This window comes from Cornus florida, unplaced genomic scaffold (assembly GCF_030987335.1).
Source record: "Cornus florida cultivar Cherokee Brave unplaced genomic scaffold, ASM3098733v1 CherokeeBrave_3.0.0_Hap2_Chr11, whole genome shotgun sequence".
NCBI classification, from domain to species: domain Eukaryota; kingdom Viridiplantae; phylum Streptophyta; class Magnoliopsida; order Cornales; family Cornaceae; genus Cornus; species Cornus florida.
The window spans coordinates 4,695,689-4,719,750 of NW_026775581.1; the positions used below are offsets into that span (position 1 = coordinate 4,695,689).

Here is a 24,062-nt window from a genome sequence, read left to right on the forward strand (position 1 = left end):
TAGCATGCCACAATTTAATTCCAAGTTATACCTAACCATATGAATTAAATCTTAACATAGAAACTAATAGAATTAAATTCTAAAATTTGAACCAAAGCATGCTCCCAAGTTATATATGCTTATAAAACAATCAATATAACTCAAGTATAAACCTAAGACATCCCCTACCTCATTTTGTGATGAAATCACAAATCCCCACCGAATTGAAACGGCTCCGAATCCGACAAAACTCCTAGGTTATGTTGGGGACAACACGGTGAACGTAACCCCCAAGGAAGCCCCATCAAAATCACAACTTGACTTTGAACCCAAACTCGAAAAATGGCCAAAACAGAATTCCAATCGGTTGGAATCGAAGGCTTCATCAAGGTAAACAATAAACACTAAGGCTTCACCAATTTTTAACAAATAAAAGGAGTCCAAAAGAGGAGAGAGAAGATGGCAGCCATGGGAGGGAGCTAGGGCCAGCAAGAAAGGGGAGAGAGAATAAGAAATCTAATTTTTCACTTAAAGGTCCCCTATTTATAGAAAAACTCAAAAAGTGCCCCGAACGGGTCCCGCCTAGCCCGAAAAAGTGAAATTTGAGCAGATGTGTTCAAACGGTGAAACTCCATGAACAAAAAAGAACCAAAATGAAAAAAAATGAATAACGGAATAAACGGCGTCAAAAACTGACTCCCGTGCAGAGAGATATACCCCAAACAAGTTTGGCGCTAACCGGGGCCGAAAACCCGAAAACTGTAGGGTTCGATCGCAAGACAATTCTAAGAGTACACGACTCGAAGAAATGTGAAAATGAATCCCATATGAGGATTCAAGCCCCAAGGAGACACTTAGCAATTAACTTTCATTAATTGCACAAAGGCCCCCACACAAAAGGATAACTGCGCAACTGACCCGGAATGAAGATATCTTCCAAAAGATATTTTCTTAAAAACCCCTGAAATAAAATATCTTCAAAAGATATTTACGAAAAACACCCCAAGAAACAAAAATATTTCTAAAGAACTATGCATCCATACCCCTATGGACACCAGGAGCAATCAGACTACTTTTCTACAAAAATAAAGATACGTATTTCATGGAAACCACTTAGGATGAAGGTACATGAAGTCAAAAACCAACTCCGGACACAAGAATGAGGTTATGCCAACAAAGTAATAAACGGGGAAAAGACAAAATAGGGAAAAGGACGAAAAGTGAATAGTATCAAAAAACGAAAAATGTGGAAATGACTCGGTCCTCAAAAGAAGTTGTCAATCCAGAGGAAAGAGTCTCAGAAACCAATTTCGAGCACTCGGGACGACACTAAGTGACAAGAAACTAAACTCGGAAAATAAATTTCAACTAAAAAAAATGCATTCATGAAATTCTGAGGAAAAAGGAAAAGAATGAAATGACCGGGTCATTACAGTATCAACACAAGAAAGCTGAGCGCCAAATGTCTAGAGGTGCTGGTTCGTGTAATTATTTTGTTCCATGATGCTTGAACATCACGGGTTGTGGATGGAGTATTGTCGGCGGCTACTGCCTTTGTTTTAAAAGGAGAAGCAGTAAGTGTGACGGTTCCTGCTGCCTTCATCTTGAATTTGATTGCTTCAGCGGGGGGGTGAATGGCTTCAATGGCTTCACGTCGGGATGTTTGCTATGTAGTTATGGATTTGGATGTGACATTTAAGGATTTGATTGTTGAGAAAGGAAAATCAATATCGTTGTCAAGATAATATTTTTCAAACCATGTAAAAAAAGGGGCCGAAAACTTGTGGCGTAGACAAAAAGCATACCACTCTTCTTTAATCTCAATGGTTTTTAAGCAGAAAAGGTTTCAAAATACCATCATCTCCTTGAGTCATTGATGTCAGAATAGAAGTCTTTGCGTAGGAAGTCTTTATCCACCTTATAAACTTTTTTGATTACGTAGAGTTGATGGATCTGGCGGTCTGGATCTTCAACTGAGAATCGTTTGGGGATGGAGGAGAATCGTGAGGATCTAGGTTTTGGTTTTAAGGAGTAGTTTTGGTAGGTACAGGATTGCGTTGAAGAGGAGGGTTGTCTTCTTCTTCAGTCTGTTCGCATTCATCGTCCTGGTAGACTAGCTTAGCAACTTCTTTGTTTTTATCACCAATGAGATTTGGATGTCTTGTAAGTGTTCCGAAAAATGATTTTCTGGAAGGGACTTTTGAATATTGTGTTTGAGGGAAAGAAGCTTGAGAAAAAGACGATCTTGGTGGCTCTATTTCTCGAATATAAAGTTTATTGAGCCTGTTAGTATTAAATCTAACTTTTACTGTTCCATCGGAGAATTGAGATATTTGTTCCAACCTTTTACTCTCAATCTTTGAAGGAGGAACAACATGCTCGAGAGTCCACTCTTCTGGGAAGGTGACCTCATTCCAAGTGATGGTTCTTTGGACATAGGTGTGTAAAGTTTCATCACTAGCATGGAGAAAGAGGGTTTCGCCTTTGGGAGACTCACGAAAAGCATTGGGGCTGACCTGAGTAGTATAGACTTTGTAATGGACTCTATAAACAACATTGAAAGGTATGGCTCCATCCATCATTTCATAGCCACTACTTGAGACATTGAGGGTTAGAGTATGAAGGATTATTGGGTCGTCAAGAGCTACTGAGTAATTTGGATAACAATTGAAGTATTGCAGGCCATCGAAAAGGCTAGTTTGGCAAACTCCTAACAAAGAGGTTTCAAAATTGAGATCCCTACAGTCTCTAAGAGTAAGCATGATAGCAGTGTTAAGTCCTCTTATGGTAAGAGGTTTGACTGCAATTTGGACAAGCCCTATATGTAGTAATTTGTACTTCTTTTGGTGTTCGACTATGCTCTTTTTTGCAATAGTTGGATAATTTCAAAAGGGTTTTTGAGAGAAATGGTTTGTTCTATTGTTTTGATATAGTATCCTATTTTGAGGTTGAAGGTAGAGGATTTGTAAATATCTCTAATAGGAACCTTGGGTATATTCCAAGTATCCCATTGATCATTCTGACCACTATCAATAAACTGTTCTTTTTGGTTAACTATCATTCTTCCTCCTAAAGGAGCTGACAATGTCAAAGACATGCTTCTGTTGAAAAAACTCATTGAACCTTACCTAATTGACCGTCCGTCCGACCAACCCTAAGCAGCACACCTAGCCTAAACGAGATCCAGGTCCGGAAATAGAAAAGTAGAAAGGTTAAACTTGTTTGCCAAAAATAGAAGTTCTTAGATTGCCAAAAATAGAAATCAAAGAAAGTGATTGCAAAAAAATTGAAATCAAAGGAAGAAATACCCAAATCAAATTTGCATAAAAAAAGGAAAGGGTAAATTACATTCACCTCCCCTCTAGTTAGCTAAAAACTCAAACAGCTCCCCTCAATTATTTAAAATATCATTTTTCTCCCTTAAAACAAACATCTGTGAAGCTCAATTAATAGATTATGGGATTTTACTGAAATGACCTCACATTTTAACCAATTATTTTAATATAAAAATGGTAAAATTTTAATAAAACAATCTTGCCCTTATACAACTTGCACACGTTTTTCCATTTTCTAACTGAAAAACCACCAACACAGTCCCTTTAAACATGTCTTCATTCTCAGAACTCTCTAAGGAATAAAGGAGAGACTGTAGAGACAGAAAAAGAGAGTAGTGTGCAAGCAAAGGAGAACGAAGAAAATCAGGAGCTTCCATATGCGTTTAAGGTAAGTTCTTCGAACTCGTTTATGTTAATGTTTTGAAATTTGGGTTTTGGGTGTTGTTTAAAGTTTTAGATCTTCAAACTCATTGGGTTTGCTTTGGGTTTTAGGTCATGAAATTATGGTTTTGGTAATGTTTTGTAATTAGGTTTTGAATTTGATTTTCTGGGTTCATTTTTTTTTTTTTTTCAAATTATGCTTTGAAATTATATATGGTTTTTCAAAAAAATTTCTTGTTTGCTTGTTTGTGATCTTCGAACTTGTAGTACATATTCAGTTTTTTTTTCAAATAAAGTTTCTTGTAGTGTTTTGAAATTAAGATTTTTTTCCATTGTTTGGGTTATTGAAAATGGTGTAACAAAATAGGATACTAATATGTTACTTGAACTCTAGTTTGTACTTGTTTTCTAGAAAATTAAAGTTGTTGGTTATGTAAATCTGTAAGGTTTTGAAGTTAAGGTTTGTAGGAATTTGTATGTGTTTGTGTCGATTTTATACTCGTATGTTTATGCATTATATTACTACTCTATTGGTTATTGGCAATCTGCAAATATGGTTGAAAAGTTGGGGCTTTCTGGAATTTGGGTTTCTTTGTATTGATTAGGTTAATTCTTTTTCTTATGTGATGTTAAAATTATTCAATTTGGCCAAGATATCTATTTTTTGGGTTTTGCAATCTCTGTTAATATCCAAGTGTTTCTATATTCTTTATAATTTTTTCTTCTTAATTTTGTATTCACAGTTATGGATGCAACCATTGTTTATGACTTAGTTGTGCATTACGGTGAAGGTGTCAATGTGATAGGGAATGTAGATCCTGGCGGATACAGTTACTTAAAGTTCATGGATCACGTTATAGAGCATGCATTATCTAATGTATTAGCACAAATTGGGATAGATATTAACATATATCATGACTTTCCTAACAACAATGAAAGGGTTTTAGTTGACAATGATAAAAAAGTTAAGGACATGTTTATGTTGAATAGGTTTAGGCATAGGATTAATGTGTTTGTTGAAGTTGAGGAGCCTGTAGGAGTTGATCTTGGTTTAGCTGAGTTAATGTCAGGTCCTACAATAAGTGTTTGCCCTGCAGCAGGTTTTAGGCCTTTACAACCTACATCAAGTTTTGTTCATGTTGATGTAAAAGATAATAGAGATGAGGAAGATGATGATGATATTTTTGGGTTTAGTTCTGAGGATGAGGAGTGGAAAGCTGTTGAAACTAATGATTCAAGTTCAGAGTCATCTGGTGGTGGGTTCGTGAATGAAGAAAATGAAGAATAGAAAATAACAGCAAGGATGGGTTCAGTGATTACCAATCTAATGATGATTGTAGGTTTGATTCTGAAGATGAAGTTCTTAGTGGAAAAAAAGATAGGAATATGGTGGGATTGAGCAAGGTACATAAACACTCAAAGTTTGGGAAGGAATTTCAATTAGAAGAAAATGGAAAGATCAAATTACGGAAGGGTCAGATCTTTGATAATGTTAAAAGATATAGAGAAGTGTTGAAAAATTATGCAATTGAAGAAGGGTTCAAATTATGGAGGATAAAAAATGAGAAAAAAGAGCCACTTGTAAATATGCAGCTAAGGATTGTCCATGGAGGATTCATGCTTCACCTCTCCCTAATTTGGTCACTTATCAAATAAAAAGCTATGATAATAATCACTCATGCTTTAGAAAGAAAAAAAAATAAAGAGGCAGATTCAACATGGATAGCAAAGAAATTGGCTAATAGGTTCAACGAGACACCAAATATCAGTTTAAGTTCTTTATATGATGCAGTTCATACAAAGTATGGGGTTGAGGCTCATAAGATGCAACTTTATTGAGCAAAAAGAAAGGCTTTAGATGAGCTTGAGGGAAACCATGGGAAGAGTTATAGTTTTCTCCCTGTGTATGCTGTTGAGGTTATAAAATCAAACCCAGGAAGCTTGGTAGAATTTGAGCACCACTGGCCAACTCCCACATCCACCAGAATTCCAAAGAATTTTTATCTCATTTGAGGCAATGAAAAGTGGCTTCTTAGAAGGTTGCAGGCCTTTTATAAGATTGGATGGATGCCACTTTAAGGGTGTTTATGGAGGTGTGTTGTTGGCTGTAATTGCCCTCGATGGGAATAATGGACTATTTCCTATTACATTGGGTGTGGTGGAGAGTGAGAGTTAAAGTAGCTAGACATTTTTTCTAAATCACTTTCACACCATTATTGCTGTTGGGACTAAACCAAGGCCTTGGTGTTTCATGTCAGACATGCAGAGGTATATTCCTCTCTTATTTAGTTTTTTTTTTTTTTTTGTTATATTCTCATTTAAATTGTAAATAACATGAACATGTATGTCATGTATGTATTCAATAGGGTCTTAAACAAGCAACAGCCAACATTTTTCCTGATACTTCTCATAGGAGATGTTGTAGACATCTCTTTAATAACTTTAAGAAGAACTACCCTGGATTGATGGTAAAAAGATATTTCTGGAAGGTTGTTAGAGCATATAATGTGTTTGATTTTCACAAAGCTATGAACCATTTGAGGGAGTTGTCACCTGAAGGTTATGACAGGTTAATGAGAAATGTTCCAGTTGAGAGTTGGTCTAGGCATGCATTTAATGAGAGGGTTAAAAGTGATCATGTGACAAGCAACATGGCAAAGAGCTTGTGACGACCCTGGATTTTTCAACCTAGTGTATCTTGTGATGACCCAAAACGAATCCAAAAATGCAGAAGCAAAACAAAACCAAGTCCTTAGAGATGTACATCATTCCTAAGGCACAATAATGGCCCTTCAGGAATTTCGAGACTCAGCAGAAGCAAAACGAAGACAAGGATATCAAAACCCTATAAAAGAAGGACCAAGGGTGAAATGGTCATTTTACCCCAAGAGGAAGGAATTTGACTTTCAACAAGTCAAATGAGATCAAAAACATCCAAAAACATCCTTTGGTAACTTCACCTGAAGTCCCAAGTCCAAAGGAACTGCAATCCCAGATGAACCCTATCCCGGTTCGAACTAAATCCGACACCCTCTCACTAAAATGAGGATATCATGAGATAGGAGAAGAATCTAAATCTGAAATTGGTACCATTGGAAATTTTATTTCGACTCGGTCAATTTAGACTCAAGAACGGACCAATTCGGAGTTGAAACAAAGAATTTACAACAATTCAAAGTTGGAAGGTCAAGGCTGAACCTACAACAGTAACTACAAGACTTGAACTGGTTCAGCCTCCTTGAACTGGTTCAACATGGGCAGTACACCCATGCTGGACCAAAAGACACATCTTGAACCGGTTCAACCCTCTTGAACCGGTTTAACTTGACCAGAGTTGAACTTAAACAGCAGGAACAGTAGAATAGCAGAAAATTGAGTTTGGAGCGCAGTTTTCGAGATCAAGATGACATTTTTTGGAAAAATGTCGTGAAGAAACACCTCCTAAAATCATATTTTCTATGTGACAGAGTTAAGAACGGAGTTTATTTCCCAAAGGAAATCCCCAAATGCCCTTAAGTTAGATTTTTCAACAAAAGTGTGAAATGAATCCATAAGAGGCTCATTTTGCCAACGAAAGAGTTTTTCCCGAAAATGACCATGCACGCATACGTAACTTACCTATTAGGATGCACTACAATGATCTACAGCTTAAAAATACCGCCGATGCAAAATACGACCCCCCAATGGCCAAAATGACAAAAATGAAGCTTAGAATGAAAACTTGGAACTCAAAATTATGAAATGGTTTCAAAACACCATTTGGCCCTTGGCCACACTTCATGCATGATTAAATAGACCCTATAAAAGAATGAAAATGGAATTCCCACACCCGATGCACCCATGGTGAAACAATAACTTATCATTTTTCAATAGTTCCTTAATATTTCATGAAGTCATAAATTACATAGGATGCAAAATGCGTGTCATTGACCTCCAGTCTCATCTTATACATGCCAAATACATTGCAAAGGGTGTACTTACGTACACATTACATAAATGGAATCAAAAATACACATTTAACACATAAGGTTACAAATGGCATTTCAAGCCAACCTACACAAGAATGTCTAACCTTGATTCCTATACCTGAAAAATGTCCCCACTACGTGAGCGAGTAACATAAAGCTACTCATAGGAAATGAGCATGCATCGACCTAGTATTTTACAATTTTATCACCTTAAGGTGAAACATGTTAAAGGGCTCATGCTACCTAACGTCTATGTCAAGGGTGAGACTCGGAGAGAATCTTAATCTACCCTAGATCATTTCTAGCATAAGTCACATCATTCATGCAATTCAAACAACATAGAAGCATGCTATATACAAGACAACAAGATATAGATTCTCAAAGTCATCGACTTAAAATCTAAAATGCGAAAACAACCAAAGTGGGTCATGCTACCTAACGTCTATGTTCCAAATGAATCTATAGGATCATTCCTAAGCCACATTTGAACAATAAAACATGAATCACAATATTTATGCAATTTGACCAACATAGAAACATGCTATACAAGGCAACTAGATATAGATTCTCAAAGTTATCAATTTGCAATCTAAAATGCGAAATCAACAAAATATAACAATTTAGTATAATTAGAATTTCTAATACCACACATCAAGACATAGATTCTCTAAGTTATCAACTAGAAATCTAAAAGTGCGAAATCAACTAAATATAGTTATCTAGTATAATTAGAATTTCTAATACCACGCATCAAGACATAGATTCTCTAAGTTATCAACTAGAAATCTTAAAGTGCGAAATCAACTAAAGCGGATATACTTAGACATCATTCGGATCAGACCGACACAGGACTTCTTTTAGGCTACTAACCCCTGGGCAGTCTACCCAACGCGTGTACTTTTGACTTAGAGGACTCTTGTCCCCGTACTAGAACCGAACCCTAGCCATTAAGCGATATCCCAAACGGTTTCAAAATAATAAGTTAACAACTTATATACGTATTAAATAGTACACGAAACTACCTTCATGCACAAGTAGGTTGGAACCACACAATACATGCTCTAAATCCACAACTACTATAGGTTGACAAATATCGAATCTTCAGAGCGCGATTCGTTACGCGCTATAACAACATCACATGTCGAATCTTCAGTGTGTGATTCGTTACACGCTATAACAATATAATTCAATATTGAAAGCATAACTCATAAATCCATTACAAGTCTAAAATCATGCTTCAAACATACTACCAATGTTAAACACATAATTTAATCAATAATGCAATAGAAATGATCCCTAATTAACACATGTTATATAACATAGCATGGTCATTACATATACCACATGAAAAAACTTAATTAGGTCATTAAAACAATATGATGGAATTTAATTAAATCATGATAATTAAATTCCTAGATTCTAAAACAACATCAAATGGTCACAATTTAACATATGCTAGTGTACAAGTCCTAGTCATCACAATTATCAAATCAAAAACTTGATTAAGCCAATGGAACCTTTAAAATAGATTTTAATTAATCCTTTTATTTAAAATCTCTAGATTTTCATACTCTTCCAAATGCTCTCAAATTAAAGTATATTAAACAACATGTCAAGACTTAATTTAAAAACGTGCTACAAGTTAATTTCATGCAAGGTATGTCCATGAGAATTAAACTTTTATCAAAGATAATTATTAAATAAAAAATTCAATTCCTATTCAAATAATCCCAATTTAATATATGTTAACAAACATATCAAAACATGATTTACTAGCATGCCATAATTTAATTCTAAGTTATCTATCCATATAAGAATTAAATCTTAATCATAGAAATTAATTAAATTAAATTCTTGGACTTAAACCAAAACATGCATACAAATTGTAAAATCATGGAAAACACTCAATACAACACATACATAATCCTAAAACATCTCCTACCTCCATTTGAGATGAAATCTCAAATCCCCACCGAATTGAAACGGCTCCGAATCCGACGAAACTTCTAGGTTTTGTCGGAGACAACACGGTGAACAAGAACCCCAAGGAAACCCCATCAAAATCACAACTTGACTTCAAACCCAAACTCAAGAAATGGCCAAGACGAGATTCCAATCGGTGGAATCGAAGGCCTCGCCAAGACAAACATAAAATACTAAAGCACTATAACATTTCATTGAAGGAAAGAAGCTCAAAAGAAGAAAGAGAAGATGGTAGCCATGGGAGGAGCTAGGTCCGGCCATGGGAGAGAGAGAGAGAAAGAGAGAGAGAGAGAGAGAGAGAGAGAGAAAATCTGATTTTTCTTTCTAAGACCTCCAATTTATAGAAAACTCAAAAAGTGCCCCGAACGGGCCCCACCGGGTCCAGAAAAGTGAAATTTGAGCAGACGCGCTCAAACAGCAAAACTCTGTGAACGAAAAAGAACCAAAATGAGAAAAAATGAATAACAAAAGAAATAACGTCAAAAACTGAGTCCCGAGCAGAGAGATATGCCCCGAACAAGTTCGGCAGCAATCGGGGCCAAAAACCCTAAAACTGGAGAGGAACAACCAAAAGGAAATTATAAGAGTATACGACTCGACAAAAAGTGAAAATGAATCCCGTACAAGGATCCAGGCTCAAAACAAGGCATTTAGCAATAACTTTCATTAATTGCACAATGGCCCCTCTTAAAAGTGAAAACTACACAACTGGCCCAGAATGAAAATATCTTCCAAAAACGTTTTCTTAGAAACCCCTGAAATAAAATATCTTCAAAATATATTTATGAAAAACACCCCAAGAAAAGAAAATGTTATTGAAAAATTATGCATTCATGCCCCTATGAACACCGGAAACAACCTACTTTACTGCAAAAGTAAAGGTACGTATTTCGTAAAAACTACCAAGAATGAAGGTACGTGAAGTTAGAAACCAACTCCTAACACAAAAAATTGAGGCTATGCCAACAAAATGACAAACGGGGAAAAGACGAAATAGGGAAAAGGACGAAAAGTGAATAGTGTCCGAAAAATAAAAATGTGGAAATGACGCGGTCCTCAAAGGAAATTTTCAATCCAAAGGAAAGAGTCTTAAAAATTATTCCAGAGCACTCGAGACAACACTAAGTGACGAGAAATTGAACTCAGAAAAGAAAAGATCAACGGAAAAAAAATATCCGTGAAAATCTGAGAAAAAGGAAAGGAAGAAAAATGACAGGGTCATTACAGAGCTTCAATAGTTGGGTGGGTGAACTTAAACATAAACCCATTTTAACTTTGTTGGATGGAATAAGGACTAAACTGATGGAAAGGATACAAAAAAATGTTTAAAAAAGGGTGTGACTTTTCAGGAATGGTCACCCCTAACATAAGGAAGAAGTTGAACAAAGTATTGGAAGATTCAAGGACTTGCACTGTAATATTTGTTGGTGGTGAAGAATATGAGGTCATGGATTAGGGATTTATTTATGTCGTTCACCTTGGTAGGAGGACTTGTATTTGTAATTTATGGCAGGTCAGTGGTTAGCCATGTAAGCATGTAGCAACAGCTATTGCTTATAATAGGTATAACATTGAAAGGTTCTGTGATTCATGCTACACTAACAGGCAATACTTAGCTGCTTATGGAAACATAATCCATCCAATTGTTGATCAGCAATTGTGATCATCTATTGAGGCTGAACCAATAGATCCTCCAACTTTGAAAAGGTTACCTTGCAGGCTTAGAAAGAACAGAAGAAGAGAAGTTGATAAGCTAGCTGTAGGCATTAGTGAGGTGAGAAGGTCTCTAACTGTGAGATGTAAGATATGTAAAGCATTTGGGCATAATAGAAGGACATGCCAAGGAGCAGAAGTGAGAAATATAGGGGGTAACACATAGGTATTCAATGTTCTATAGCTTGTTTTATTTCAATAAATTATATGAGATCTTATTTTATTTAACTTTTTCTATTTCTGTTGTGTCAACCACAAGTTGGAAGAAGCAGCAACACTTATGGTAGTCAAGCAACTACAGACCCTTCGTGTGTGAACCAGCAACAAGTATACTTTTATTGATTTTTTTTTTTAGCTTATTATTTTAGTTAATTTCCTAAATTATTTAAATCAATCGCATATAGAGAGGGAGGGGAATTGGAAGGGGAGTCGATGTGAACCGACAACATGTACAATTATTATGTTTCGTTAATTTTTTTCTTCGTTTTGTTCAAGGTTTTTTTCTTCAGCTTATAACCTTTTTTTTTCTTGAATGAATCATATAAAGAGAAGGATGGGAATGGAAATGAGAGCCAATAGTATGAGTCAACCACAGGTTGGAGTCAATGTGAACCAGCAGCAGGTATAGTTATTTTGTTTTTTTTTTTTTCATGTTGTATTTTTTAGCTTATAACCTATTTAATTTGTTTCAATGAATCATATAAAGAGGGGGAGAGGAACGGAAATTGGTGTCAACGCGAAACAACAACAGGTTTAGTTATTTTTTATTATTTTTTTCCCTTTGTTCAGGTTTTTTTTTTTCATGCGTATAACCTATCTTATTATGTTGAATGAATCATATAAAGAGAGGGAGAGGAAAGGGAATTGGAGTCCGTACTATGAGTCAGCCACATGTTAGGGTCAATATGACCCAGCATCAGGTATAATTATTTTTTTAGTTTGTTCTTTTTTCTTTTCTTTTTTTTTTTCTTTTTTCAGGTTTTTTTTTCACATATTATAATTGAATGAATAATATACAGAGAGGGAGGGGGATGGGAAGTCCGAGTCAGCCAACTCCAATTCCACCAACTGCATATTCTACAGGAAGGGGAGTTAGTAATATGAGTCAACCACATGCAAAGATGAATGTTAACCATCAGTTGATATAGCCTTGGTGTTTTTTTTTTAATTTATTATTATTTTTTAAAATAGTTGTAGATTTTTTTTCCAACTAATAACATATTTTAATTAAATAAATCATATACAGAGAGGGAAAGGGATGAGAAGTCCGACTCAACCAATACTAGTTCCACTATTGGCATATTCTGTAGGAAGGAAAGCTAGTAGTATGAGTCAACCAATTGCAAGGGTGAACGCCAACCATCAGCTGGTATAGTCTTGGTGTTTTATTTTTTGTTTAATTAGTTTTTTTTAAAAAAATAATAATAAATAGTTGTATATATATATATATATATTCAACTGGTATAGTCTTGGTGTTTTTTCTTTTTTTTTAAATAGTTGTATATATATATATATATTCAGCTTGCATCATACTTCAATTAAATGAATCATATTCAAAGAGGGAAAAGAATAGGAAGTCTGAGTCAGGCAACACCAGTCCTATCAACATCTTCTGTAGGAAGGGGAGTTCACAATGTCAACGAACATGTATGTTTTCTTTTTCTTTTTGTTTTTCTTCTTGTATTAAAAAATAACTAATCACCATTTCTATTATGCATGCATAGGTTGGAAGGGTTAACAAATTACTAGGACAGAGAGGGAGGGGAATCAGTGGAGGATCTTTCCATGGAAGGATAGTTGGCAGGGGAAGGACACATTCAACCATGGGTAGCAATGTTGGTCATGGTGCAAGCTCCTCAAGCCAAACCAATATATGACAATTCTAGTTGCAACAATCTTTTTTGTTTATAAAGTTTGTAGATAAAAGCTAAGCACTGATGTGTAGCTCTTAAACCTAGGTTTTTTGTGTTGTGATACAAGAAATTGCAAATGATGTGGTACAGTGTTTTTTTGGGGGGATACAAGTGACTTGGTTTTTATTTTTTAGGTGAAATGAAGTTATGTAATGACTATATAGAACCTGTTGGGTCTTTTATTGATGAAGTTATGTAATGAAAATTATGTTCACTATTAATTATGAATTTTCATTATATGCTTGGTTTTACTTCTCTTGTTGTGAATTTTTACTATTTTATGTTTTTATTTTAACTTATAACAAGTTGATCTAATTTTATTGATTTGTCATATGTGGCAATCTTAATTTTTGCAGTTCAACTGAAATGCTATCCGTAAACAAATTAAATAGGACAAATAATCAACATAAATTACCAATATATTACTAGAAAATATACTATAATACAATACAAGTCATCAAATATAAAAAATATTCAATATAATATATTAATATAGACAAAGAAAATAGAGGGAAATGAACTTGTTAGATGGGGCTGAGAAATGGAAGGAAATGTGTGTTCCATTTTGGCGGGAACATATTGTTTGGGCAAAATGGTCTTCATATATATTTAGAGGTTAATATGGGCTTTCTGTAGTTTTAGATTGCTGACATCATCAATTAATTGACGGAAGTTTGTTTTAAAGGAGGCAAATGATATTTTGAATAATTGAGGGGAGCTGTTTGAGCTTTTAGCCAACTAGAGAGGAGGTAAGTGTAATTTACCCAAAAGGAAAACATATAGCATATATGATGGATAAAGGAAAGGAATGAAGAAGAAGAAAAAAGTGAAAGAAAGAAGAGAGATTTAAGGTGTGAAATCAATAGAAAATCAAGAAGTTTTCATAATTAAAAATGAACAAATCAGCAAAGAACACTTGCCCAGAAACTATGAAATAGATTGGCGATTTGCAATCTTGGTGATATGTGGCAACGACAATCATGGGCGCGATCTGGGTTTTGCTGAACTGTCTAAAGCTTCGCCAATGGGTTTGTGCAGCCATGGATTATTGTCACATACAGAGATATATATTGATTATAGTAAAATGACTCAATTAGCCCTTAAATTAAAAGTCATAGGTGTATTTTTAAGGGTATATTTGTCCAAACAAACACAATTTTACACAAATTGGACAAAAGGGTCATTTTACATAGCCTGTATTTATAATTATTAATTTATTCAACTGAAGTGAGAGTATTGTCGTCATTTTATACCACACAGTGACCTATTTGCACCAAATTGATAGTATAGAGGGATTTTTTACCACGCAATGATCATTTTGCATTATATCGATAGTAGAAGAGGGTTTTTTGCACTTAACCCTATTTTAAATTGGTCTATCTGATTTTTCTGTTATTTCTTATTATTATTTTAGTAAATTTGTTGTTTTCATAATTATTGCGGAGTATTTTTTAAATGATTTATTCAAGATACTGAACTTCCCCATTTAAATATGAAGTAATTACACGATTAAAACCATTGACCAAACATACTTATTAAATTATAGAATCCAAAGAAAAGAAAAAGAAAAAGAAAAAGAAAAAAAAGGGTCCCTCATACGAATCGGCATCGTCGTTATAACCGTTAATTAAGCGGATGCCTCAAGGGAGGGCAAAACCGTCACTCCAATCAATCGCTGTGGGTGTATCGTGTGTGTATAATAATGCTTGCTCTCTCTCTCTAACAAATACATAATAGTGATAGAGGGCGAGAGAGAGAGTTCAACGCCTTCCACATTCTGACTTCGATTCCGACTCACTCACTTCCTTCCTATTCTCTTCTCAATATTTGTTTTCTTGTATTCATTTTTCAGTCTTGATTGCCTCCGTCAATCCCTAGTGTGTGTGTGTGTATATATATATATATATAATATAGAGAGAGAATTACAGAACTGAAATTCTACATTTCACTATATATTTCTAGGGTCCGACCATCATTTCATGACAGCCCAGGTACAAATGTTCCCAATTTTTCTTTTTCTAAAGTTACATTTTTAGAGTGATTATCTTGAAATTTTTAATGTTCTGATTTTCATATCTTGTTAGAGACTCACTAATTCTTGGCCGTGGTTTGATCACATATTACAATTACGGGTTACCTTGTTTTTTATGTTACAATCACATACTATATACTTATTTGTACAATGTGGACTTCATAAGATTTCAATTTGTCTGAAATATCTTAACATCATAAGATACACTCTCACTCACATGGTCTGATTTTGATTATGATTTGGGTTGGGTGTTTTTCTTTTCATGTTATAGACTCAATGTTTCACTTTTTTTTTGGTTTGATGGAGAGTTTAGAAATTTGTTTGGTAATTAAAACTTATATATTTATGTATTTGGCTTTGTGGAGGTAGGTTTTTTTATGGGTTGAATCCAAAGAATGATGGCTAGTTATGGTGAAGCAGAAGAAGAACAATTTTTTGATACTCGTGATGAGATCGCTCCGGTGTCTGATTCTGGTTCAGATTGCTCCCAGGACAGTTGTTCTAGTTCTGGGCATGTCAATTGTGATTCAGATAGTCTTGGGGATGAGTTTAGGACGGAGAATCTAGAGAGTGTTTGTGAGCGTCGCCATAGGTTCATGAAATGGATGGGTTTGAGTTTAGATCAGAATCCGGTTGAAAGAGAGGAACCAGGAGATAATGAAATCAAAATGGGAATGGACAGAATTAGAGTTACTGAAGACAGTGGTGCTGGGCTAAGAAATTCAGATTTCGAAGACCAGTTTTTGTCGAATTGCTCTGAAGCTACAGGATGGATGCAAGATGATATATCTGATGAGGGGAATTCCGAGTGTTGTATCAAGAATTCAGAAGAGGGGAGAGAGATTTTAATGGATGAAATTAGCCATCATCAAACGGTTGGAAGATCACAGGAAGAAGCTGAGGCCGGTGACATGGTGGATATGAAGAAGAAAGTGAAGAGGGGCTGGCTTAAGAAATTAAATGTCCTATCACGTATTACCAATAGGCAAGGGGAAGACAGTTTGAAGCCGAGTGATTTCAAGTTGGAGTTGGGGACTAGAGTTCGAAGAGTTCGGGTTCATCTACATGGGAAGAGGTCAAAAGAATTGTCCTCCCTTTACGCAGAACAAGAATTTTCAGCACACAAGGGCTCAATCTTGACAATGAAATTCAGTCCCGATGGCCAGTACCTGGCAAGTGCTGGTGAAGACAGTGTCGTTCGTGTCTGGAAGGTGATGGAGTATGAGAGACCAAATCAATTTGACATTCAAGATACTGATCCTTCATGTTTGTACTTCTCAGTGGATCATTTATCCAAATTTGCCCATCTTGATGTGGATAAAAACAAAATTGGTAAGATGAAGAGGTTGAGGAAATCAACGGAGTCAGCTTGTGTAGTTTTCCCACCAAAAGTCTTTCGGATTTCGGAGAAACCTTTACATCAATTCCATGGACACAGTTGTGAGGTCTTGGCTCTCTCATGGTCCAGCAAAGGGGTTAGTAATATCACAAATTTTTTATTTTTTAATTTTTGTTTGCTTCTGTTGTCCTTTGTTAAAAAACCATTATTGTTTTTCTTTAATTATGAAGGCAACAAATTTAATATATTTTCCTCAATTATTGTTGTAATTTACTGGTAAAAATGATATGTGTTTCCCGGATTTTGGCTCGTTAATCTTGTTTCTGATACTGTCTGCAGTATCTGCTGTCATCCTCTGTTGATAAAACTGTTCGCCTGTGGCAACTAGAACATGACCAATGCCTTGGAGTGTTTTCTCATAATAACTATGGTAAGCTTCTCGTTGCTTGTCTTATTTATTTTTCAATCTGCGTGTGTTTGACTTATTTGATAATTTAAGGTTGTTTTATTCATCACAATCTCAATCTCTTTTCCTGATTCCTAAAAAATTGTGATGAATTCTGCTCACAATAAACATTGATGCAGTGACCTGCATAGAATTCAATCCCATGGATGATAATTATTTCATCAGTGGTTCAATAGATGGGAAAGTACGCATCTGGGAAGTGCATGGTTGTCAAGTTGTTGATTGGACTGATATAAGAGAAATAGTGACTGCTGTGTGTTATTCCCCCAATGGGAAGGTTTGTCGGATCTCTTTCTTTTAACTTTTCGAGTGAAATTTAACCTAAAAACTATGTATGGATTTTAGTTAAGAAGGTTTTTATATAAATGATGCAGGGAGGAATAGTGGGATCCATGGATGGGAATTGCCGTTTTTATGATATAATAGGTGTGTGATACAATTATTTTTATTCATACTACATTTTTTTCCCGGTAAATAGCATTATTCATACAACATTTCAACAAGTGAACACAGCAGAACTAGTTTGTATTGACTTGTGCCAAATGGCATATGTTCCTAGCTCATTAATTCTCTTAAAATGGTTTGTGTGTTATCTGCAAGAAAAAAAATTTCTTTAGTTTTCTGTTTCTAACCTCATTATGTGTCCTGTGTCTTTATTAATTGAACCCGTGTGCTGCTGAGCTTCTTGTATTATATTAGCATATGAAATGAGGAGGACTAACGTTTACCAAACATGTTTTGTATGGGTTAAGATAATCATTTGCAACTGGATGATCAAATAAATTTAAATGGGAAAAAGAAGTCGGCTTGCAAGAGGATAACTGGTTTCCAGGTAATCATCTAACAGAAGTATGTGACTTCATTACATTGTTTCATTATCTGTCTTTAGACTTACACCCATGTGTATTGTTGCACACTTCAGTTTTCCCCAAGTGACCCTAGCAAATTAATGGTAACTTCTGCTGATTCACAATTTCGAATACTTTCTGGGGTCAATGTCATCAGCAAATTCAAGGGTGTGTATTAGTATCTTTATCTTTGATCCTATATAAAGAATGAATTGGAAGTTTTTTTTTGTTCCTCCCCGTTTCTCTTTTTGTTGGCTCTGCAAGTTGTCATCATATGAATGTTTAATTTGATAGGAGAGATATCTTTCTATTCTTATTTTTAGGCATTCGAAATTCAGGAAGCCAGGTACCTGCATCTTTCACCTCAGATGGGAAACACATTGTCTCGACAAGTGAGGATTCTCATGTCAATGTTTGGAACTGCATCGGCCAGGAGAAGACTTTGTCCTCCACAGGAAAGCACAGTTGGTCTTGTGAAAGTTTCTTGTCTCACAATGCTTGGATTGCTTTGCCTTGGAATGGCATGAAAAACATGTCGGGTTCACCTACAATCCCAACCTTTTTGGGGGACGATTTGCTCTGTAGAATTTTGAGAAATGCCGAGTGTGATGAGGATTTACACCACAAAATGCCTGTCTCTTCCCCTGATTGTTTCTCTTTGAGCCGTGGTTTTTTCTTGGAGTCTCTGCCAAAGGGATCTGCAACTTGGCCAGAGGAGAAACTACCGGATTCAAGTCAAGTGGCCGGGTCACCCACAATGTGCAAGTCTGAGTACAAACTTTCGAAGAGTGCTTGCCAGAATACATCCAGTTCTCCTCATATGTGGGGTCTTTTGATTGTAACGGCCGGCTGGGATGGGCGGATTAGAACATATTACAATTACGGGTTACCGATTCGTCTTTGAAATCCCATGGTTCAAGCAGGATCAGGGGCCTTACCATTGCTCTGCATTTTTTAGACAGCAACAATTTGCACAATTGTAGATGTTGTTTCACTCAGTGCAATGTAGGTGTACTATAGTCGAATTAATTTCTACCAAACTACAGCCAAAGTGTTCTATTATATATTTAGGAATATAATTTAATTCTTTGAAATACATAGGGGTTACATCTTAGAAAATTGCAGTGCTTGTAATCACTACATCTTTTGCAGCTTTATTCTTGTTTTTTTTTCAGTGACAGTCAGTGGTGTAAAGTTTTTAAATTATTTAATAAAATTGTTGTATGAAAATGGAATTTATATTCTGATCGAATGGAATATAAATTCCATTTTCATACAAGGCTTTATAATATCATTGATCGAGGTTCAAATGTCATGGGCACGGGACCTTTTATTACATGAAAATTTGATTCCTTCTTGGAAGCAAATTCTCAACACAATAAAACCAATTTAAGTTGTGTTTCTTGAAGTTCAGAGAACCAATATGAGAATTAAAAAACTCTATTCGATATCATTCACGATGAGTATTACATTCAATTTATAGACTAATACCTAGCTAAACTAGGTAACTAATTATACAATAATAGGAAACTAATTACCTACCAATTAGCCCTAAATCAAGGAGTAAATAATTCAATCCTATAGCTATACAATCTGTATAATCCCGGATTACAAAAAATAAAATCTCAACACTCCCCCTCAAGTTGGTGCATAGATGTCACGCATGCCCAACTTGTCTAAAAATTTTGAAAACACTTGATTTGAGACTGCTTTGGTGAGAATGTCGGCTAGTTGATCATCAAATCGAATCTTAGGCAACTCCACAATTTTTTCATCCAACTTCTCCTTAATGAAGAATCTGTCTATTTCGACATGCTTTGTACGATCATGTTAAACTGGATTATAAGCAATATCACATGCTGCTTTATTGTCACAATACAGTCTAATCGGTTGCCTAGGTAGATAACCCAAATCCCGCAAGAGAAGTCTTAACCACAAAGTTTCACAAAGTCCAAGCGCTATACCTCTGAATTCAGCTTCTGCACTCGAGCGAGCAACAACATTTTGTTTCTTGCTTCTCCATGTAACAAGACTACCTCCTACAAAAGTGAAGTAACCAGAAGTAGATCGCCTATCATCTATAACTCCAGCCTAGTCAGCATCAGTATATGCATCTATGTTTTAATAACCAGCATTTTTAGTGAACAAAATTCCTTTTCCAGGAGCAGATTTCAGATTCCTCAAAATGCGCATAACTGCATTCATATGTTGCTCTCTAGGATCATGCATAAACTAGCTAATAATGCTCAATGCATAAGCCAGATCCAGTCTTGTGTGTGCTAAATACATCAATCTCCCTACAAGTCTTTGGTATCTTCCTTTATTAGCAGGTACTTGGTTGGACTCAACACATAACTTCAGTCCTTCTTCCACTAGTGTCTCAGCTGGTTGACATGCTGTCATGCCAGTCTCTTGTAATAGATCTAAAGCATATTTTCTTTGAGATAGAAAGATTCCTTTATTAGATCGAGATACTTCAATCCCAAGAAAATATCTCAAAGGACCTAGATCTTTCATTTTGAATTCTCTAGCCAAATACTTCTTGAGAGCTTTCATTTCTTCAGGATCATCACCTATAACCACCATGTCATCTACATATACAATGAGTACAGTGATCTTACCCTGTCGTTTCTTCAGAAATAACGTGTGGTCTGAATTGCTCTGACGGTAGCCAAAGGCTGTCATAGACTTTGTGAATCTTCTAAACCATGCTCTTGGAGATTGTTTCAACCCATATAATGATTTCTTTAACCTGCAGACCTTCCGACTATACTTTTTGGGTATCATGCATCCTGGTGGGAGATCCATGTAGACTTCTTCGAATAATTCACCATGCAGAAAGGCATTCTTCACATCGAATTGTTGCAATGGCCAATCCAAGTTCGCAACTAAAGACAACAAGACACGAACTGTGTTTATTTTGGCTACAGGTGCGAACATCTCTGTGTAATCGATTCCATAGGTTTGGGTGTAACCTTTCACCACCAATCTTGCTTTAAAGCGTTCAACTGTGTCATCTGCTTTATACTTCACAATGTAAATCCATCGACATCCAACTGGTTTCTTTCTTGGTGGAGGATCAATGAGTTCCCAAGTTTTATTTTTCTGCAAGGATTTCATCTCCTCGTTCATAGCTGCTTTCCACCTAGGGTCAGCTAAAGCTTCCTGCACACTGTTAGGAATAGATACAGTAGATAATTGATTTACAAATGACAAATTTGATTCTGACAATCGATGGTTTGACACATAATTGCTCATGGGATACTTAACTTTACTAGAAAGTTCGGGTTCATATGTGGGTTTAAGAATACCTCTAGTGTGACGCGGTGGTAATTGTTTTCTGAGTGGCTCAGACACTAAATCAGGAACATCCTCAGCAGGCGATTGGTTTGATATATCAGTTACGAGGGACTCGAACTCGGACGACGATGAGGTTGGCGCCATACTTTCCATTTCTGGGCGTTCATCACCACTTTGATCCAAACTTATACCACGCAAATCCAATTCGCCTGATTCCTGATTGGTTGGTCCAACTTGTGAGTCATTAACATTAGAATCGCCGTCCTCAAAAATGTGATAATCATAATCTAAATTCTGAATTTCGTTCTGGTACTCCCCCTGAAGTTCAGACGTAGAGGAAAAATACATCGAGTCTTCATGAAAGACAACATCCATTGTGATAAACATTCGTCGAGTGGGAGGGTGATAACAGCGATACCCCTTTTGATGAATAGCATATCAGAGAAAAACACATCGCAATGCTCGAGGAATTAGCTTGTTGCATTGATGCTTATGGAGGTGTACAAAAGCTACCCAACCAAAGACATGAGGAGGTAGATTTGGGACGGTTGGGGCAACAACTACGTCAGTAAGAGCTTGCAATGGAGTCCGGAAGGCAATAGAGCTGGAAGGTACTTGGTTGATAAGATATGCTGTAGAGGCAAGTGCTTCTCCCCAGTACGATAATGGCATATGCGCTTCTATCAATGAAGTACGAACAACCTCCAACAAGTGTCGATTTTTTTGCTCTGCAACCCCGTTCTGCTGGGATGTATCGGAACAAGTGGTTTGATGAATAGTTCCACGTGCTTCCAAATCCTGCTGAAGGGCAAAACTCTGATATTCTCTACCATTGTCACTACGGAGAACCTGAACATGTGCATTGTATTGAGGTTTAACCATTTTATGAAACTTCTGAAATAATAAGTTCACTTCACCTTTGGACTTCATCAAGCACAACCAAGTCATCTTGGTGTAGTCATCAATAAAAGTAACAAACCAACGGGATCCACCTAAAGTAGTGATGACTTTGGACGGACCCCAAACATCAGAATGTATAAGCATAAAAAAGAAGTGGACTTTTATGCAAACACAATGGATACGAAACACGGTGTCTCTTTGCTAGTTCACAAACATCACAGCGGAAACTAGAAACATCAAGGTTTGCAAACAAACTCGGAAATAATTTTTTCAAATAACCAAATGAAGCATGTCCCAGACGTCGATGCCACAGCCAGATTTCAGATTTTTTTCTCTCCCCCTCAGAACCATCCACTATCAATGCTTGTCGTAGCTTGTCAGAACTTTTGGACATCAAGTCCAAGTAATACAGTTTCCCGCGCCTAATACCACAACCAATCGTCTGCTTTGTTTGGATGTCCTTAAACACACAAAAATCAGGCCAAAAAAATGACAACACAAGATAAAGCTGTGGTTATTTGGAAAACTGATAAAAGATTAGAATCTAAAGATGGAACAACTAAAATAGAATCTAAATGCAGATTATCAGTGAGTGTCAAAGATCCGTCCCCAATAACTGGGTTCGAAGTCCCATTGGCAGTAGAAACAAATTTGTGTGAGGATGAATTAAGAGGTGAGACTTGTCTAAAATCAAATGTCTGTGGCACCAGAATCAATTATCCATGCACTATTAGCAATATATGTAGAAATATTGAAATTCTTACCACCAGTATCTGTTGTCTTAACAACTGCTGTAGTGGAGGTCTTTGCTGAATTCTTCTTCCAACGCCGATGATCCCACTATGTCGGATATCCCACAAGTTTGAAACAGCGACTTTTGGTATGACCAGTCTGATTGCAATGAGTGCATTTGTAGGTAAATTTGTCTACTCCAGATGATTCAATATTTTTTCCATTCATTTTTTTTTTTTTTTTTTTTTTGTGAACTGATTTATCACAGAACCAGTTTTCAAATGAGGTTACAAAAAACTGGTTTAGTTTTAAACTAATCCAGAACTGGAATAGGATTACACATATGGCCAAACAGAGGGTTTTGATTTTTTTTTTTTTAATATATATATATATATATATATATATATATATATGAAGAATAATAAACAACCAAACAAAACGGAAAAAATCCGTGGTAGAGCTCGACGACTTTTGGTATGACCAGTCTGATTGCAATGAGTGCATTTGTAGGTAGATTTGTCTGCTCCAGATGATTCAATATTTTTTCCATTCACTTCTTTCTTTTTTTTTTTTTTTTTTTTTTTTTTTTTTTTTTTTGTGAACTGATTTATCACAGAACCAGTTTTCAACAAAAAACTGGTTTAGTTTTTTTTTAATACAATATAATATATATATATATGATATATATCTGAAGAACAAAAAACAACCAAACAAATCAGAAGGCTTTGGAAAACGGAAAAAACCGGTGGTAGAGCTCGGCTGTGAGGTCCGGTCGAGGAAGACGACCGGCGATGCAGCGGTGGTGGGTCATCAAGAGATCAGCGCTGCGAGACCAAATCCGGTTTAGATCGGCAACTTCAGAGAGCTCGGCGGTTGTGGAGTAGCGGCAGCGGCGAACTCGGGAAAGGAGAGCTCGCGGTGGAGGATGGCAGAGATGGCTAGCATGGACTTCCGGCGCGGGCTGTAGTTCCGGCGATGGCACGGGCTGTAGTTCCGGCGACTGATCCGGTGACGGCAACTGATCCGGCAACGGATTCGGCGCTGACTGATTCGGCGTGGACTGAAATAGCAGCGGGTATGGGTTTGTGTATGGGTATGGGTACATATGGATTTGTGTATGGGTCTATGAATTTCAAGGGTAAATTCAAAAGATTCAAAGGTAGGGTTGATACC

General features: G+C 36.2%; 1 protein-coding gene across 3 annotated transcripts; it reads left to right on the top strand.

Moving 5' to 3' along the window:
• Positions 1–14,802: 14,802 nt before the first annotated feature.
• Positions 14,803–19,053, top strand: LOC132284278 (WD repeat-containing protein YMR102C-like). Of its 3 annotated transcripts, none has more exons than XM_059786367.1 (8): positions 14,803–15,263; positions 15,674–16,779; positions 16,983–17,073; positions 17,229–17,386; positions 17,484–17,535; positions 17,862–17,941; positions 18,032–18,125; positions 18,296–19,053. In XM_059786367.1, exons 2-8 carry the CDS (start codon positions 15,700–15,702, stop codon positions 18,859–18,861), a joined length of 2,121 nt encoding a protein of 706 aa, XP_059642350.1. In that variant the 5' UTR covers positions 14,803–15,263; positions 15,674–15,699; the 3' UTR covers positions 18,862–19,053. The 3 variants fall into 3 exon arrangements, with proteins under 3 accessions (XP_059642350.1, XP_059642349.1, XP_059642348.1); XM_059786366.1 differs by having other exon boundaries at positions 14,808–15,263; positions 15,670–16,779; positions 18,281–19,053; XM_059786365.1 differs by having other exon boundaries at positions 14,808–15,263; positions 18,281–19,053.
• The last annotated feature ends 5,009 nt before the right edge of the window (positions 19,054–24,062 follow it).

Coding starts and splice junctions, on each gene's coding strand:
- LOC132284278 (XM_059786366.1), top strand. CDS start 15,700: ATGATGGCTAGTTATGGTGAAGCAGAAGAAGAACAATTTTTTGATACT. Junction 17,387..17,483: donor GTTATTCCCCCAATGGGAAG/GTTTGTCGGATC, acceptor TAAATGATGCAG/GGAGGAATAGTGGGATCCAT. Junction 18,126..18,280: donor TGTCATCAGCAAATTCAAGG/GTGTGTATTAGT, acceptor TCTTATTTTTAG/GCATTCGAAATTCAGGAAGC.